This window comes from Tympanuchus pallidicinctus, unplaced genomic scaffold (assembly GCF_026119805.1).
Source record: "Tympanuchus pallidicinctus isolate F22 unplaced genomic scaffold, pur_lepc_1.0 scaffold8, whole genome shotgun sequence".
In the NCBI taxonomy this organism is placed as follows: Eukaryota; Metazoa; Chordata; class Aves; order Galliformes; family Phasianidae; genus Tympanuchus; species Tympanuchus pallidicinctus.
The window spans coordinates 19,755,875-19,775,604 of record NW_026294802.1 but is presented as its reverse complement, the minus strand read 5'-3'; the positions used below and the strand labels follow the sequence as shown (position 1 = coordinate 19,775,604).

Below are 19,730 nucleotides of genomic sequence, written 5' to 3'. Positions count from 1 at the left end.
AAATATTTGATTCAGCACCTGGTGGAATGCTGTAGTTGGATTAATGCAAACTAAAACATGCAATTTTAACAATCCTCATGTCTTCTTGTCAGCTGGCATGCAGATAATTATTTCTGAATAAAGACTTTTTGATTTTGAATGTATCTGAATCTGTAATAAAAGTTAACAGTTTTCAATTGAATCCAGTGCATTATATAAACTTTTCATAGCATACAAGTTAGAATTGTACTCAAATACCACAGCTCAGACCACAAACCATGGCTAAACATACAGCAAGGACTGGATTTCCAAGTTCAGTTCTTTACACTGCAAAATGCCCATATGGTCCAGATTACAGCAGAAAGAACAGAAAACACATCACATGGTTAAAATATCCTACAAGATTATTTCCAAATGCATAGTCACATATTTATGTAGTTTGTAATCAGACTATTCTTAGGTTTGTAAGTAGATTTTTAGGTAACACAGGAACTTTATGTTTGCGTGTTTCTCATAACCTGTTGCTTGTCTTGCAGTGCATGCTGGGCAGTGTCCAGATGATTCTGAAGGTCTGCTCTTTGAGCAGCTTTTGATGCTTCTGCTGAAAGCAGCAATTCAGTTTTTGCTTTTACCTGAAAGACAAGTTGTACTTCATTACAGTATCTATTATGAGTAACTTCATTAGCAGTTTTCATGTACTAATGGGAAAAATAAAAGGGGAAATTTTTTCAAGTTTTAGAAAAAAAAAAATCAATGTGTTAAAACACAGTTAGCTCCTTCTTCAAGCTAAAAGCAGAATTAAAGAACAGTCCTATTCATATTCTTCGCTAGTGAAATATTTTTACATAGAAGCAAAAAAAAAAAAAAAAAAAGGAATAGACAATGTATCCACACACACGTACCTTGATAACTTCACACAAAATGAATGTTTGAGATCCTCTAAAATTTTTAGAGGCAAAAGGAATTAAAAAATAACTAAAATATGCTGTTATGTGTATGCTGTCTTTCACTGTTACTAATGGCATTTCAGGGAGCAACCCCTCACTCCTTCCAAAATATCCAGCCACCCACATTTATACAGCAGCTATGAATGGTGTTGGTGTATAGAGGTAATTGTCAGGTCACTGACTACTGCAGCTTGCTATTTTCTATCTGTAACAGAAATGTTACTTCTCAAAGGTTGTAGCAAAGCCCATATTGCCTTAAAAAGCAGATGCAACAGTCCATAAATTACTGTTTTAGCCCTGAAGTCTTGTTGAAGAACAATCCACATCTTATAGCAAAGCCCAGCAAAAACATCACAGAACAACAGAAGTTATTAGACCTGCTCAGAAATTGAGTAACACTACTTAGCAACACACTGTATTAATCAAACAACAGTGCTAGGTGTTTCAAGTGTATTAATTTAAGAAAACAATGTCTGCTATACTTCTGATCAAAGTGTTGTTCATTCTTTGTGATACCTCAACAGAATTTACTGGTTTTAGTGTAATCAGTACTTAACTGTAGGAAAGTCCACACTGAGACTATAGTGGGGAATTGCCTTGTTTAATTCAATTGAATTGATAACAAGGCAACTTTTGTTTTGTTTTAGGTAAAAGCTACCAGCACAAGAAATTTCTAGGCAACAGCAACATCTTTAACGACTTGACAGATTTTCACTCTGATGCACAGAACCTAGGAGTGATAACAGCAGTTCTGTGGATGATTAACCATTACAAATACAACAAAAGATGCTTGAAGACAAATTCTCCCAACTTGATTATGAATTCCCACTACCACCACCAAAAATCACCTATCCAACAAAGAAACAAACAAAAAAATCAACCTTGCTATCTATTCCTATTCTAAAACCACTTACATGTTCTGCATGTTTATTTGCCTTATCTTACTTTGTCTGCAAGTACAAACACGTAATTTTTTCCCCAGATTGCTTTGTACATTCTCCAGAGAGAATACAGAAATCAGAACTGGATTTATCATTGCCAGGCAGCATAGAGTTCCATTACCTGTACATCAAGTTGTGATACTTTCTCTTTACTTTCATTTAGCTGACTGCTCAACTCAGTGATATTGGCTTCCAGAGAGAGCACACGGTCTTGAGCAGCTCTTAGATGTGCCTTCTGCTCCTGCACTTGCTCATGCAAATTCTCTTGGGCTTGTTTATGACTTTCTGATTGATTCTTCAGCTTCTCTGTCAGTTGAGTTACCTGTATTGAGGAGGTAAACAGAGACTGTAATAGGAGGAGCAAAAAAGTCATAAAACTTTGGAATTCTAGGGCATCTTATCACAGCTCCAGACTTCTAACTCTAACTATTACAGTAAAGCTACATTGTACAATATCAGAGTTTCAATAGGATACCAGCTAAAAATGGAAACAAAAGGGACTCATCAATTTAGCCTTACTCTGACAAAAATCAATAACTGAGAAAACAAAAGATGCAGAGTAGACTGAATGTTAGTATGGAAAGCAGGAAATAAACCTGTTTTTGAAAAAGAAATATATGCATCCACTTTTTTAAGAGTATATTGTTACTGTACGTACGTAGGAAACACCTAGGAATTCTCTTCTCTTTGCTGATAGCGGGTAAGTTACCAAAATACATACAAAGAAACAGCAAAGTCTAGAAAAGATCAGTGTCATATTTAATGAGAGAGGAATAATGTAGTTAAGACACAATAATGAAAAAGAGCAGAGAAACAGGTTTCTGAATTCTTACCTGTATTTGTAGTGCATGATTTTTCTCCTGTAGCTGGTTAAGAACTGCAGTTTCTCCTTCACCAGCTTGAATTTTCGCATACAAATCCTCTCTTTCCTTTTCAAGCAGAGAGATATTTTCCTTACTCTTTTGAAGCAAGGCCTCAAGATTTTGAATTTTTTGGTCCTTATCTCCAATTTGTCGTAGTACTTGCTCCAAATCATTCTGGAAAATTGCAGAACATCTTCCTTAATTATAGCCGCCTTAGGACTTATTCCTAATGCATAAAATGTTGGATAAACTTATTAAGCACCCTCTGTATATTCTATTTGAGATTTACCCACCAAGCTACCTAACTATTTTGAAGTCCCATAAGCCACTTTTACAGAGAATACATACTGAAAATAATGAAAATCTGAAATATGCCTTTATGTGAGGCTATATAAGTAAGTTACCTGGGCTTCTCGAAGTTTTGATGTCGTGTTTTGTTGAAGTGTCTGCTGTTCCTGGTGCTGTTGTTTTGCCTTATCTAACTGATGTTGCAATTCTGTGGAGTTTGCCACCTTTTCCTTCAGCTGAGAGAAAAAAACACTCGTGAGTAAGCACCATTCACTATTTCAATAGCATTCAGTGTTTATTCTAATGCCTGCAGTTTATTCTAAACAAGGATATATGAAAATTGGTGTAAAAATAGAAGTGTGTGAATCTAAGTTAAAGAACAAAAATCTAACTCAAGCATTTCTTATTAATAGATGAGATCCTGAATCATAAGTGAAAACTATATAACTATCAGACATATGTATTTTAGTTCTCAAAAATAAGAGATAAAAAGAGATTTTAGTATGGTTTTTTTTCAACACTTGTTAAGATATAACATGACTGATAATGCAAGTAACCTGTAAAACAACATTATTAGTAGTAGCAGTTTTAGTAGCAACTTCAGTTTAGTAGTCTCTCCTCTTTTATAGTAGTAGCTTTACAAATTCTAACAACATACCACTCAGATATTTGGCCAATCCCCATAGAAGTAGCAGAAAACCAGCAACACATATAAGACACTCATTAAAATAAATGAAAATGAATAAAAGCAAGCAATTTCTACCCATCCACCAGATAAAATTCACTAATTATCAGTGAGCTGCTGTGCCACGTTCACATTGTTTTCCATGGAGAGTTTTATCCCACAACAGTATCTACACACAAAGCATTACTTATGTGTGCTCAGGTGCACCTACATCTTTCTTTTATACAATTATTACACAAAGATCATCAATGTAAAGGAAGATCTTTCTTTTATCTCCAAAGTACCATGAACATACACGCATGAAATGAGCATTTAGACTTACAAAATCTGTAATGTAAAAGGCATTTAGGCAGATTTTGACAATTTCATTGTAAGACTTCAACAGTATTCGCCAAATGACACTCCTATAAGGAAAAAAAATCTATCAACTGCAACACTACAGCCATGGAGTGCATGCCTACACAATGAAAGTGCATGGAGTGCATTAGGAATAACTTCTAAGGTCGCTATAATAATGGCCATGACTATATACAGGCTATTATCAGAAACGGTATAAATAAAAGTTTGCAGAAAATGCTCCTACCTGTTCCTCAGCACGAGAAAGCTTCAACTGAAGATCAGCCACCTGCTGCTCTTTGTCCATCAGCTTTTCACTAGAGAGCTGCCTCTGCTCCTTAAGCCGCCCATGTGCTTCCCCCAGCTGGCGCTCTGTTTCCAGAAGCTTACTATGCAGCTGCAAAAGAAAATTTAAAGTAAATAAATAAAGTTATCCATTCCTTCAGTCTTTAGCCAATTTAGATTCAATTTTGCCATGTCTGACCAAGAGTTTCATTACTTGGAATAAAACAACAACATAAGCTCCTGAGTTCATGAAGATACACCATATAATGCAGAAACAAAATCACATCTAAGAACAGCATCAACTGCACAAGGATAAGTAAATATTCAAAGCAGTAGGTAGAAGGGGCCTAGAAATATCCTCATTTATCTAGAGAAACCCTTCCATATCTGTTTCAAAGTTTTACCTGAAAAACAAATAGGGCAATCTTTGAAAGACATAAGAACTACTGTGTAAAAGAGCAAAGCTTTAGAGTGATCTCACCTTACATCTGAGTCACATAGACTCAGTGGCCAGAACAACACACCTTCACCCACTGCACTGGTTCCAACAATACACTGTTCTGCATTGCTAGACTACTAACTAGGAGTTGGTAGTTTGATCCAGGCATTCATTCAGTGCTGAGAAGACATGCATGAATCTGCTGTAGTGTGTACGCAGTAACATTGCTGGCTTACATTTCAGCACATCCCAGCAGGAGAGCCTAAGTCAGCACTTAGACTTGCTCATCCAGCCAGATGTAAACCTCACTTGGAATTTTTGAGGTTATCAAAAGCAGTACTGCACAATTCACTGTCAGAGAAAAGCTTGTTCTATAAAATCAACTTTCCTTCCCTTCAGTTTACCTCCAAAGGTTCTCAGTTACCTCCTGCCTACTTCTACATTAACAACTTTATGCCTACACAATGAAAGTTCAATTTGATGCAAAAACTGGGAGTGATGCAGTCATTGAAGCACAGCAATCCATTTCCACAAATATCGACATTAATGATGCTCATTTTCTTATTAACTTACATCCAAGATATTCGTATCATTCACTCTGTACATTCAGGACCTCCCTCTAATATCACAGAATTGAAGAAAGGCTTGGGTTGGAAGGGACAAAGATCATCCAATTCAAACTCCCTCCAATGCAGAGTTGCCAACAACTAAATCATGCACTAGATGAGGCTGCTCAGGGTCTAGCAAGCCTGGCCACAAACACTTCCAGTGATGAGGCATCCATAACTTCTCTGTTCCACCACCTCACCATTCTTTCAGTGAAAAATTTCCCCAACATCTAATGCAAATCTCTCCTCTTAGATAAAAACCACTTCTTCTTGTCCTATCATTATCTACTCATGTAAAAACTTTGTTTCCCTCCTGATTACAAATCCCCTTCAAGTACTGGAAGACTGCAATGAGGTCTCCCCTGAGCCTTCTCCAGGATAGCCTAGCAGGACAGAAACAAGGAACAGGGCTTTGATAACATTAAATCTCGCCCCCAGGCACAGAGGGGGTGAGGCATGAACAGACTAAGACTCCTTTACCCAACTCTCTGCTTCCACAAAAGTGTAATGCTGAAGAACCCAACACTGAAAACCTTTCAATCATCTTTCAAAACTGACTGAAGTTATCACACAGCACAAAATTTACATGGGACAGAGGCAGAGAATCAAATGCTTTATTTTCTTAGGAAACCAGGCTAAATCACGTCCACCACCACAAACACTGCAAATGAAAAGGTGTTAAGCATGTGGTTGAAATGCTAACTATTTGAATTGGACTGCAGAACTAAGAGAGAGGTAGAAAATGAGGAAGGACAGAGCATAAAAAGCAAGAAAATTTGTCTTTTTCTGTGGTAATCACTGAATAATTAATACTTCCTCACTAGAAATACAAACAAGAGCCAAAGAAAAAAGTCTACCAAAGAAAAGGAGCAATGAGATCACTACAGAACTCATGGTAAAGTCTTGCCGCCTTTGTTCGTGTGAAACACTCAAGCAAAAGCAGCTATGCTACAGGGTATTCCAGCTTAGTTTAACAAAAAATATATTTGTAAAAATAAACAAGAGTAACAGTATATATTAGCAGCTAACATGTCTACAAGACTGTCCTTATTTTCCTATTCCCATTGCAGCGCTGGAACCAATACCATCATCAGGGCTTCCTTTCATTGTGAAGATCACTTCCTTTGGGTCATTCAGAATCTAAAATATACAAACTTCACCAGTGCTCAGAGAGGAGCACATGCAACTGAAAAACTACTGCATATTTTCAGAAATAAATTTAGGGCAGAAGTAAAATACTGGTCTGCTTTGCTTGAATACAAGCTTCCTTCTACTACTTACAACAGTAAGCATGCAAAAATGTCAATTGCTCATTGAAGACTGTAGGATAAAAACTGGTAATATTTAGAGAACCCCAGCTACTGGCTATAATAGCAGTCAGGCAGGTCAGCACTTTGAAGAAATACATAACTGCCAGGATTGCATCTGTGTGAATTTTGAGGAGACTCTTTGAAAATGTGGTTTGACTAAAAATCCTCGTATCTGTCTTCATAAGCAGTATTACATTATGTCAACATGAGCTACTGAACTAGAAGTGGGAAAAGGTAACTTCACTCAAGTATCTTGTTAATGAATAAGAGCAGTTTGCTTTCACCATGATAGTAGTTACTGAACTCTTGTTTGCAGGGAAGGAGAGAGGAAAAGAAATATTTGCTTGATTTCACTCCTAATTTTATACCACGTGTGGAATGACTTCTTTTCCCAGCTATTCTATTACAACACAATTCTAAAACCCACCCTAAGATGCAGCAGCTTGTTTAGGTTTTCTCACTTAGACTGATCTCCTTCCCAGCAACATCCCTAGAGGACATGCAAGGCCTGCATTTCCTTTCACAGCAACTCATTTTTCATGATCCTTCTCCGTCTGCCTACCTCAAAACTGTGTCCCAAAAAAGCCCTTACAATCTGAACCCAGATTTCAGCTCTAGTTCTTGGCTTTGCTTCTGAAGCTTGCATATGTGTTGCCTAGACAGACTGAAACAGTTTTACTAAACAAGGATTCCTAAGCAGATGACTAACATCTCTCCTTTCACTCATCAAAAAAGACTCAATGAAGAAGGAAAGACACTTTGAGGATGTAATAAATACACAAAGTTTTGCCAAGTCACTGTTCTTCCAAGATAAGCCATGCATGCATGGCTTGCAACTTAATCTGTTTTTGACTTGCTCAGATGCTTGAAAGCTGAGAAAATATTAAGATCAAGTGCATCATCCTAAAATAAATATATATTTTTTTCCATCTTAGGACTGGACACTAATCCTGGTACACAAATATTTATCCAATTTAATACATTACTCTCCAAAGACATGAGATAAGACAGAGTTAAGCCAGTCTTGAATGTCTGTATGCTCAATGTTGTATGAAAGTCTTGCTTCCATAACTCACTGTACACAGCAGAACAATATTCAGATGGTGGAAGTGTTATGCTCTGGGTGTTTTTGTGGCTGTAGACCACATAAAGAGAAGGTCTTTGTGGAGAGATGCAAGAGAAGCAACATTAAGACATGACATTATCCTTGTTCTTCACACTACATATTCTCTGCATTCAACAAATGTGAACAAATCAAGTATTGTTCAGTTCCACTGTAAAAAAAGACAACTTTCACTTTTCTCAAGCTTCCTACAGAATATTTTCACTTCTAGTAGTAATCTCACTTCCTCTAATATTCTTCTTGACTTACGTTGGTTTTCCATAGCCTCAACTTATTAGAGATTCAGATACCTTACAAAATCAGAATACATGACTTTACTGATTTCTCAGTAGTTGTCCATTACTATATTTGCCATGTATTCGTGATTGCATTCTCATTTGACAATATTTTCTTTATTTCAGTGAATTTTTACCTTTTGCATAAACAAAAAAAAAGGAGATGGGAAAAGTTGGAGGATGAAGGAGAAGTTCATATAACCAGAAGGAGAGTGGACAAGCAATTTCTTTTAGATCAGCTAAAGCCTTATTTATTCACATATCAAAATAATTAAAAAAAAAAAAAAAAAATCAGCAAACTCCTATAACACAAGAAATCATCTACAAACCTTAGGTGGACTCTTTTATCTTTAATATTCAAAATGGAAAGCTATTCGTTTAAAGATAATTCGACAGAACAGTTCCAGAACAGAATTCATAAGACTAGTTTCCCTTTCAGAGAAGGGGGGATTATACCATAGATAGATACACGTTACATCAGTATTCTCAGAAATAAAATGTAGAAAAGTGGTTGGATTAGTAGATCTCACTGAGTTTGGTTGTCATGCCTCTGGGGTTACGAATGTGTTCATTTGCTTCCAGTGAGAGTTCAGGACAACCAAAAGAAAAAAAAAAAACACTTCCACCACTCTTATCACAACTTCTTTTTGCCCATTCTTTTTTCACTTCTTTAAGGGGAAGAAGAGATTTATTCAAACACGAGTTATCTACTTGCATACTCCTCTTGAACAAAAAAAGGCATAGTTAAATAAAACCTAACGGGCCTGTTTAAGGACTGGTACCAACAGGAATTGTCTAGGGGGGTTTAAGGACTCTTACCTGACTGAGCTCGCTCTGGAGCTGCAAACCATGCTGCTCTTTTTCCTCTCTCTGCTGCTGGAGCTGTTTACATTCTGCCTTAAGATGCTGGTATTTTGTCTCTACTTCGGACAATTCTTCTTTAAGCTTCTGGCTTGCTTCTCCCTTCTCACCTAGCTCTGTCTGTAATCTCTGTATCGAGGCTTCAGATGCAGACAGCTTTGCCTGAAGCTGTTGGCAATCCAGGTCCTTCTGGTGAAAGCTTGCCTGAACACGCTTTTTGCTCACAGATAGCTCATTATGTTTTTCTTCTAGCTGGCTGTACTCCTGCTCCTTCTTCAGCAGCTTCTCAGTCAGATTCTACAAAGAGAGTTATACTGCAATTTAACTGCAATTCTGCTTACATCTGTTCAACACAATATTCAAACGTCTCCCAAGTGCTGATGCAGAACACAGCATTATTAAAGGAAATGTTGGTCTCTACACCATGTTACATAAGTTAATTATGGAGCCCATATAGCACACAGTTACACCTGGAAATGCTGTTTTCATATTCTCACAAAAATCTTGTTTATGAGAATACCACACAAAATCTATTTGTGTATCCTGAAAAATAATTGGCTTTCCCTGAAAGTTCAAATTCCAGGTTGTTATAATTGCCTTTGCTTGAGGAAAACACACACTGACACACACACAGACAACTTAAGAAGTTACTTACAAATAGCTTTCAGCTATTACATAATTGTAACCAATTTTCATAACCCAAGCAAAACTGTATTCTGATAGAATTTAAGTATCTCATTTGACAAGATATACCTCAAGAATGTTTAGGTTTTTCCTCAAGCTTAGCTGCAGCCTTAACTAGCATTTCAAACAGTGACAAAGAAGCCACAAAAACCATTTCAGTCTTCCATTGGCATTTGCTGAAGCACAGAAATACAGATGAAAGAAGGCCCTGGTCACCATCCAGCTTGGGTTACTCATTCTCTTCTTGAAGGGTACCAGGAAGTTCCATTTAGGTGTCAGTAAGATACTGCAATGTCCCAGTGAAGCATTACTATGAATACCTATCAAAAAGCTTGTTCTTCCTGCAGTTTCAGAGACTACTGTATTCTCTCTAGCGACCCTTTAAATTAAAACACAGAAACCAAAAAACCTTTCCAACAAATTAGCTTGAAAAAAATGACAACACTGAGGTCATTCTGATGTGTGAAGACTTCAGACAGCTCTGCAACTTTGCAGCAGCACTGTTCCAAGAAAAGAGAGAGCTGTAATTCTGGCTATGCTGGACACCTTAGAAGTGCATTTTCACACAGTACCCTGGGATGAAATCAATTTTGCCAGAAGAAAAAGCTGTAGTATTATTAAGTAAATTGAACTGATCTTTTGCTCTTTACAGTTTTTACAGATAACAACTATTTCGGTCATTGTAAACAACATACTGGCACTTTTATTTTACACTACTGATAAACAGAAGAACCTTTTTAAAAATAGAGGTTAGAAAACTATCTTGGAAATGCCAAATCTGGTATTCTACTAATCCATGTGAGAACAAATACATTTAATACTCTTAAGTGTCCATGTAAAAAAAGCAGACTTTCTAAAGCACACAACTCAGCCAAAAATTCTGTCTTAAGACTAAAGTTTGGTCACTGTATTTTAGCCCTCAGGCAGTATATTTCAAAATGCTTCTTGAAAAGCAGAACAACTTGTTGCTGTTACAGTACGTAGAAGTTTTTCGTATAGGGACATCTAAACATATAAGTCATGTGCTCTCTTTACCCTGCTCATGTCAGTGACAAGGCTCACACTGCTTTGAATCTGAAATAAAGTTCCCTTTTCATTAAAGAAGAAAGGCCAACCAGGATGACTAACTAATATATACTAAGGATATACCAAATATATACCAGGATGACTAACTATTTATACTAAATGGTGATCCTGAAATACCAACCAACACATCACAGTGCCTTTTTCATCAGAACAGGAGAAGGTAGAGATAAGCAATGAACATTACTAGTACTTCGTTATTAGGTCCATAGATCACACGTAGATTTGTGATATGTGAGCTACTTCACCTTCTCAGTACAAGTTACTCAAAGGACAGCCAAAAGCAGCAGCTACATGTAGTTGAAGATGATGACACTGAATTCTGTGCTACTCTCTTCCTCCCTGGTAGGTTAAACAATACAACAGGGAACAATCATGTTTAAATCTGCAGGGCTGTGTTAGCAGGCTACAACCCAGAGCTTCCACCTCTGAAAGATTAACAGCTTATATAGCTGACAAAGTCACAGCCATTGCCACATACTCAAGAGGCTGAGTTACCTTCATATGTGACTGAAATACACAAGAAATCTTGACAACACATACTTTGGCAGCTCTGTGGCCTCATTCAGTTTGTATCAGTGGACCCAGTAGCATTTCCTGTTTGAATGCATCCCAGATAATGGGCACACATCAGTTGCCCCTTTCCCAAGGCTTGTTTTCCAGCACACTACAAAGCCCTGAGCCTTCATATCACAAGATACAAGCTGAAACAATCCCTTTTTTCATGCTACTCCATGGATACAAGCAAAAAGAACATAACATATATGTGTGCAGTCATAGTGAATAGGCCTTAAAGAATAAACACTGTGGTGACTGACTGAATTTCAAAACAGTTACACCAGTAGAAGGTTGGAAACCAAGCATTTTTCCATGTAGATAATGCATCACAACCTTCCTAAAAGAAAACAAAAGAACCCACATTTGATGCATTTGGAATTACAGCAAGTCTTACACTTCAAGGTATACCATACACTGCTTTTTTCATGTTAGGCCTCCTCCGGGCCACTTCTGGCCTCTAAAGTAATGTCTGGCTGTGCAAAACAAGCCAGGCCCCATAATTACAGTATTCTGTAAGTGAAGGGAAGTCAGTTCCTGATGGTCTCATAAAACTGATCTCATGTATTTGTCATCTCTCTTCTCAGTATAGCTCCTAAAAATAAAAGAAACAGCCTGCTTGCTTGCTTCAAGTTTTATGTGATTTGGAAAACTCTGCACCAAAGTACTGAGATATCTTCCTGCATTGCAGTGAATTACAAAAGGATGTACACAGCAAAACGCCAGGTACTCTGTCCAGTATCAGTAGCACGTCCTGCCTTCCTGACAGCTTCTTCAAGGAGCGTGCCCTGTTCAAAGGGGAAGCAATTTCTATTATTTGGAAAGCCAGTCTCACATTTTCCAATTCTAAATCCAAGTTCCCCAATGCCAGGATTCCTTGGTTAGCATATTATAAGCTGCATAAAGAGATGGATGTAAATTGCTTTTATTTGCTGAAACTGGAAGTAGTTCAGTGCCATTTCTGATCGCATTCACCAGTTGGTGTTTGGCATTAACCTGACATAGCAGAGGAGTCTCTCATAAAAGTATGAGTACCTTACTCATCAATCTGTTTCACTTCATGTTGTTAATTGAACAGCAACATATTCAGACAAGTTCTTTGTTCTCTATAGCAATAATTTTGCCAAAAGCTTGATTAAATGTTGTTAATCTGTGTAAAAGAGCAGCATGACAATGCTCACTAGCTCAGTCCTGCAATTAATTTTGTAAGTCAAATCAAGAATCATCCTATCAAATTTTAATTGCACTCTATTATATCTTTGTAAATGCTATTAAGTATTCCCCCCCTTGACTGGCAAGATTGCTGCTGAATACATATGTAATGTTCACAATAACATAATGTTATATATACATGCACACAATAACCAATATGCATATTTTTCTCTGTTTCCTTTCATTTCTTACAAACACAAAATACAAAATTGTACCAAGTTCAGAAGGCTTTAATTAAAGCTCTCAATGAATACTTATCAGCTAAAAATCTTCTGGAGTTTATCTTAGTTTTCCATTGTTCATTTTTCTGATAAAAGGCCAGAAAATATGAAAATATGACACTGATACAATCTAAAAGTGAAGGAATTGGAAGACAAATACAGAGATCTCATCTTCTGAATTACAATTTCTGGGAACTATCATAATATTTTGATGGATATTGCTTTAATCTTTTAATGAGTGAGAAGGCAAAACTATTAATGCTCACAAATCTTTAAACTGCAGCTATTAGAAACCTGCAATCTTAACAACCCTTAGGAATTACACTGAAATGTACCAATACCACTTAAAAATATTGTTCACTTGTACATTACAAAATTCTTCAAGTCAAGCAAAAAGGGGATAGGAATTCTCAACTTCTACAACACAAAGAAGTGTTTTGTTACAGTCTTCAGCACGTACCAAGGCAATGTGTGATGTTTCCATTTTAATGTGAAATGACAAATGTAGGAAATAACAGCATTCTCACCTGGTTTTTCTGTTCTAGCTCTTTGACTAAACTTTGAAGTTTTTGCAGCTCCTGAACATATACAGCTACCTCCTGAGGTCCCTTGGCAAGTTCAGCTCTTAACTGGTTAATGGTAGCCTAGACAGATGGACAGAAAATCCATAATTAAAACAAAATTTTGCGTAACCCAAACAAAATAGCAAAATAAAAAAAAATGCCCTTACATGCATTAAAAACAAAAACTAAACAAACAAAAAAAAAAACTATCCACAAACTCATCTCAGAGTATTGTCAGCTACAGAAACATCAATGATTTCCCAGCCGAGATTCATTCAAGACTAGAATTTCCCCAGCAGAAAATGCCAGGTTGGGCCCGCAGGCGATGAAAAATCACAGCATATTATTCATTATTATCCATTAACCACTATCACAGTTTCAGCTTGAGGTAAAGCCCTCCCCAATTCCAAGTCATTGGGATTATACATACTAGAATAATGCACTAGAAAAGGCAGTAAAAGTTCCAAGCGTGGACTGTGATGCAAACTTGGTGTGCAACCTTTGGATACACTGACCCTATGAGTATAATCAGGGTAACAAATGCTAACTCTTCAAACAGGATTGGTACACAACAGAAGAGATTAACGACTACATCGTATTTGTACACAGCAATGAAAGCAAACCAGAAAAGCACTCCTGGGTAACAACTGCCCCAAAGCACGCTGTGCTGGAGTTAATGAGAAACATTATCATTATTCCAGTCACTCTGTGACCATTCCTCCTGCAGACTTCTCATATCTTCTCAGAAAATTTTAAGAATAAAGAGTAAAAAATAAACATTTCTGAAGTCTGATCTATCCACATATAATTAAAAAATGTAGACACTGATCCATATGCTGGACAGCAAAGGTAATTGTTTTTAACAGAAGGTTAATGAATACTGAGTTATCTGAATAAAATGTATTTGTAGCATGCTACTCAGAAGCACAGGTACTTCTGGGACTTCTACTTGCTATTAATGCTCTGCTTCTTCTTGATAAACACACGGAAGAATAGTTTCCTTGCATATTTGTAATACAAAAAATAAAATGTTCTGTATGAATGCATTCATGTTGACTATAGTATTTCATAACAATCATTTCAAAGAAGGTTTTCTCCCACTGTTTTCAAAAGAACAGATTTCAGCAAGAAATAAATACTAAATTCCAGAATGAAGCAAAGATCAGAAGTAGCAGACAAAAAATATCCCATTTACAACCTTTTTACATAAAGACATAGACCAAACAGAAGATATGAATGCATTTTTTGTATGACTACATATTGTTATTAACACTCAAATTTTTTAATGCTGTTCTTTATACGGTTATTTTGTTACAAAGCTGTTAGTAAGAGTATATCCTGGGATCTGTCTGGGATGGACAAGCAATCCAAGATGTTCTTAAGAAACAGAGCATGGATATTTCACAAGTGAGAGAATACGGTGCAGAAGACATCCAGAAGCCTGCTAAGGTTACTACTGCAACAATTCAAACTAGAACCATAATTTATGTGCATTTCTCTCAATCACAAATCAAAGACCTTACCTATATTTCACTCTTAAATGGATGATGGATGAATATTCATTCCAGTACTGCCTGGTTGATATTTATTAATGCAATTAATGAAACTAACCAAATAGGAAAGCATCTATGTATCAACCTCTTAGCATTATCTTAATACAATAGAAATTGTACACATAGAAATATGTAGCAATAGCAAGCTTTCAAAAAAAATTTACCTCACATTTAAGTGTCTCCATTAGAAAGCAGAAAAAAATAAAAGGGGTGAATGAAAGATGGAAATGAGCAGTGACAAAGCCATTCATTCATACATTGTTGTCAAATATTGCCTATGCTTTGTTTGAAAAAAAATAAAAATGAAGAAAAAGAAAGAAAAAAAACCCAGACTTGGCTTTATCAAGTTCATCCATAATTTAATCTACTAATCTTGCCTAGGGTTTAATACTCCTGGCACTGAACATAGCAATCTGTAGGAACATTTATCAGATGCTGAAACAAATCCCAAACTGCAGAAACACCAAGCTCTGCAGCAGTGCAGCTGTTTTCATAATTTGCTCACTATGTAGAATTCCCTACAGTGAGAAACCAAATGTGAAATGAGTATCTCAGAACGAACATTCATCTCACATAACTGAACGCCACACTTTCAGCTGCAAATCTGAAATAAAGCATAATACTCCACAAAAGGAAAAGACAAAAATGGACACACTTAGGTGACAACTGCAGAGCTATGCAACTATTTGCATGGTTTCTTTCTCCTGTAGCATTTAAAGATACTCATACAGAGTTAAGACAATCGTTACTCTCCAGAAGTCTCATTATAAAGAAGCTTTGCTGTGGAAACCAATATTAATACACATTGCCACAGCCACCCCAGTGTAACGGCCTAGGAATCACTTTACTCTTGGTCTTAAAAGTGCAAAGTGAAATGAAACGAGCAAACTTTTATGTCCAGAACTGTACAATTTTAACAAGACAAGACTTCCATTTCTTGTTTTCTTATGGCTAATACTTTTCACAAGTGTGCTTTTGTTCTGTTTGTTTTTTTAAAGTAAAGACGTTTTCACCGCAAGGACTTCAAGTAAATTTAAGTTTAACCTTTCACTTTGCAGCAACAATAAAACTTATATTTTGACTATGTCTTTCTACCTATGTCTTATACTATTGCTGCCATAAGTTGAAGTAAGCGGAGAAGACTAACACTTCTAAGAATCAATCTGCCACTGCTCACTGCATTCTACCATGCAGCAACTCAGCCCTCTCTGGTTCAGTCTGTGCACTGAGGATAGTATACAGACATCTGATATTATCATAATTACACTGTAATTTATAAACTTTGCACACATCTAAGATTTCTTAGATTGTTCTGGGAGCAGCTGGGAGTGCTGCGTGGTCTTCTCTCCTAATCTGCTGTTACTTCCACCAGAAATGAAAAACACCATCATTTGTAATTTTTTTCCTGTTAAAAGCTGCACTTCAGAGTGAAATTTTAATATGGTTAGTTATGTCAAAGCTTAAATATACCTTATTTGAGTGAACAGAAGCAATTTACATTGCTGTGTTTCAAGATTGTAGATTTTTGTTATGCCTACATCACTGTGTCATTTTATCTTCACGTGAAAACTAAATACAATATCCAAAACCACAGGGACTACAAAGACAGTGTTTTGAAACAAAATTTAAATTCTGCAGCACGGTTGCGGGATCTCAAAGTTAAAACCAAATTACAGTTATGCAGCAACTTACATGGCCACATAACCACATCACACTCATAATTCCAACTGTGATATTCCTTTTTTCTTGTCAAATGAAGCTCTTGGCATACATACTTTTAACTTGAAAACAATTGTAGATTCATGTTTAGTACAAAATTGTAGTCTTGTACAATTCCTGGAGCTCCACATATCTGTTGGAGAGTTCAGGGGAAGGCAGGAGGGAAAGCCCTAAGGAGTTCAGAATAAAGAGGGCAGATCTTCTCTAAAGCTCTGCAGTATAAATTAAGAAACAGAAGATAAAACTGCTGTTCTGAAATCTAGGGCACGTGAAAGCCCACGATAACAAGATGCCAGAATTTCTTCACATTCCGAAATATCAGCAGGATGGAGGATACAACAAGTTCTACAGGAACTCTAAGCATGCCCTCCTGTAAAAAGGGGTATTCTGCATGGAAACAATTTTACTCGGAACCATAGTTCTGCCTTGTTTTGCTTGTCTTTGCAGTCGTGTGGGACAACAGAGAAGGGAGGTATAAAGGTTTCGAACACGGGTAACAAAGCCTTTCAGTGTCAAATTGTTTCTTAGTAAAGATATACCAAACAACATTCTAGTGAGAGGCAGCAACACCCAACAACAGAATTCTTATGCAAGTACAGATTCACCAGGCCCCCAGTAATTCTGATTAACATCATCATTCTGATTAACAACTGTTTTTATCCACATGAAGCTCTAAAAGAGAAAAAAATATTGAATCACACAAGCACTGCTCTACTTCTCTCTCTAAGCAGAAATAGTTCTACCAGAAGGTCTTTAGCTCTGTAGTAACTTCTCATGCCAAGAAAAGGTTTTGCAAGAAAACACCTGGGGACTTTTTCAAGTGTCAATACTGACAGAACTATGCAATTTACTGTAATAAATACACACGTCTCTCAGGTAAGTTAGAAGAGATTCTGTTAAGAAAAAAGCTTTGTCATTGTGATCAATAGTTCCCATTTTCAAATGAAAAAAATAATAAAGCAAAGTTAATACACACATCTTATGGTATGACTATTACCTCTGAGTTTGCCTTCTCTGCCTGCAAGTGCTTGCACTCATCTTTCAGCTTTTCAGATTCTCTCTCACATTCCAAAGTCATTTTGTCCATCAGTGTCTGAACTTGGACCAGTTCCTTTTTAAGAACAGCCACATCTTCCACACCAGGCCTTTGTAGCTGAAAAGCAGAAAAGAGTGAGGTACATGATATTCATAGATAAACTTCCAGCATCAATTTCACTTCTAAAAATCTTTCAAACTAAGTTACAGACAACATGAGATAGACAGTATTACGGCTGGAACAACAAGAAAACAAACAAATAATGTACAATTTCTAAAGGAAATGGGTTTTTAATGTCTGGTTGTCAGTTTTTGCCTATTAAACATTGAACAAGTTGACCCATTTCAACCAAATCTGGCAAAAAAGAGACATAAAATAATTGACTACAGACTTTTAAAACAATACTGTCTCTGAAAACATCACAAACAGATGAAAAATGGCCAAAAGGAGACATTTTTCAGGACTTGTCAAAATACTTCACATTAGACATATAGGTAAATCCACTAGTAATTACATCTGAAGTCCTAAAAAGTCCTTCCAACGGAAAAGCTATGGAAGAAAGGGAGTAGGAAGGCAATACTGGGCACTGAAGAAAGAAAAGTAAGTGTTGGCAGCTAGAGAAAAAGTACTGGAAAACAAAAGGTAGGAATGCAGAAGGAAAAAAGAAGACAAGAAACCAACAAAACAGGTAGAGGAATAGACAAGTCCAGTGTCTGATCAGGACCAAGAGGAACTTATGAGTATTTGCCAGCAGCTGACTACAGGGAAGAAGGTAGATAAATGCCATTCCTGCTGTGTTCCAGAGCATGTGCAGTAGAAGACAAACAAGAAGTTAGGAAGTCCTTTAGCAACAGCTCTGGAAGTAGCATGACTGCTGAGTCACTGAGATCACTCCCTGGAGCCAAGTCACCACGAGCCAAAATCCTGGAATACACACGTCAGTATCATCAGCCAAGAAGATGACAGTAAACATTAACATAGGCATGGTGATGACAGCTGCCAGCCTTTTAGCCACCATGCCACAAAACACCACTCCAGGCAGTCCTTACGAGCACAGCTGTCCAGGGACAGGCATAGCATAACACCTCATGGAAAATGAGTGATCTTAAGACAGCTTCTGGTGTCAGCGATGGCATTCACCAAGTGCAGGACCAACTGCATAACACATCCAGAGCTGGATTACTCTGCAAATTTCCTCAAGTGGGGCATCAAACGAGCAGATTACAAAATACCATATGGTAAATGTTAATACACAAGGTAATGTACACTGGAAAAATATTGAAAAATATGGTATTCTAAATCTCTTTTCAACCCACAATCAGACGTCCAATATCAACAGTTAGGCTACTTTTAAACTGTGATTGTTTAGGAAGGCATATGCTCAATTGCCTGAAAATAACAAAAACATTTATAGTGTGATGTGAATACCAGCTCTGTCTTTAAGTCTTCTATGGTACTTCTCTCCTTCAGTAGTTCCTGTGTTAGGTTTGTCATTTTCTGTTCTGCACCTTCCCGAAGGCTGATTTCTTCATCATACTTTGCTTTAAGATCTAATTAAGAAGGAAGTTCAATAAATAATCACTTGCACAAGTTGCACAAGTTGAGAACAGAATCAGACCACATATTAACATACTCACCCACAATTTCAGTGGCCAGTTGTGCTGCTTTTTGCTCAAATAAGTCTTTCATTTGCTTAATATTAAAATTTTCTACTTGGATCTCTTCTAGTTGCCGTTCTAATGATTCTATTTCCATAAAAAGAACAGTATTACTTCCTGGAATAGCTAGGATAAGGTTGTACAGTTACTTATATAAATAACAAACCACAGTAGATAAAAAATTAATTTAAGTTCACTTAGCTAATCCAATTAACTTAGTAAAGTGAGCAACTTCACTGAAGAATCTACAAGCATGATACTGAAACCTGTCACTGGCAGAGTACTATGCAGGATTAAGTAGATATTGGTTTTCACCAGTCACTAATAGCCCTTGAGAGCACTGTAACATTCTGCTGAATTCCAAACCCTGACCTGTGATTAAAAGTTCTTTAATCACAATCAGTCAGATCCTTTTTGGACACATAAAATCTTATCTTGTGAGTGCCTAGAGAAAATGAAACATGAAGCAAAAATTATTGGCCCGGAAAACAAAAGTGACAGAATTC

The 19,730-nt window shown here is 36.8% G+C and overlaps 1 protein-coding gene across 5 annotated transcripts in view; it reads right to left on the bottom strand.

The window, feature by feature from the left end:
- Window positions 1-19,730, bottom strand: part of EEA1 (early endosome antigen 1) — a 66,105-nt gene that overhangs the window by 21,071 nt on the left and 25,304 nt on the right. For 3 of the 5 annotated variants that reach the window (XM_052667887.1, XM_052667891.1, XM_052667889.1), the window contains 10 exons: window positions 19,204-19,350; window positions 18,995-19,116; window positions 17,528-17,683; window positions 13,223-13,339; window positions 8,899-9,237; window positions 4,287-4,436; window positions 3,135-3,254; window positions 2,701-2,904; window positions 1,989-2,189; window positions 498-611 (listed from right to left, as the gene is read on the bottom strand). In XM_052667887.1, coding sequence (XP_052523847.1) covers window positions 498-611; window positions 1,989-2,189; window positions 2,701-2,904; window positions 3,135-3,254; window positions 4,287-4,436; window positions 8,899-9,237; window positions 13,223-13,339; window positions 17,528-17,683; window positions 18,995-19,116; window positions 19,204-19,350 — 1,670 coding nt within the window. The remainder of the gene's footprint in view (window positions 1-497; window positions 612-1,988; window positions 2,190-2,700; window positions 2,905-3,134; window positions 3,255-4,286; window positions 4,437-8,898; window positions 9,238-13,222; window positions 13,340-17,527; window positions 17,684-18,994; window positions 19,117-19,203; window positions 19,351-19,730) is intronic. The other 2 variants (XM_052667888.1, XM_052667892.1) reach the window with 1 other exon arrangement.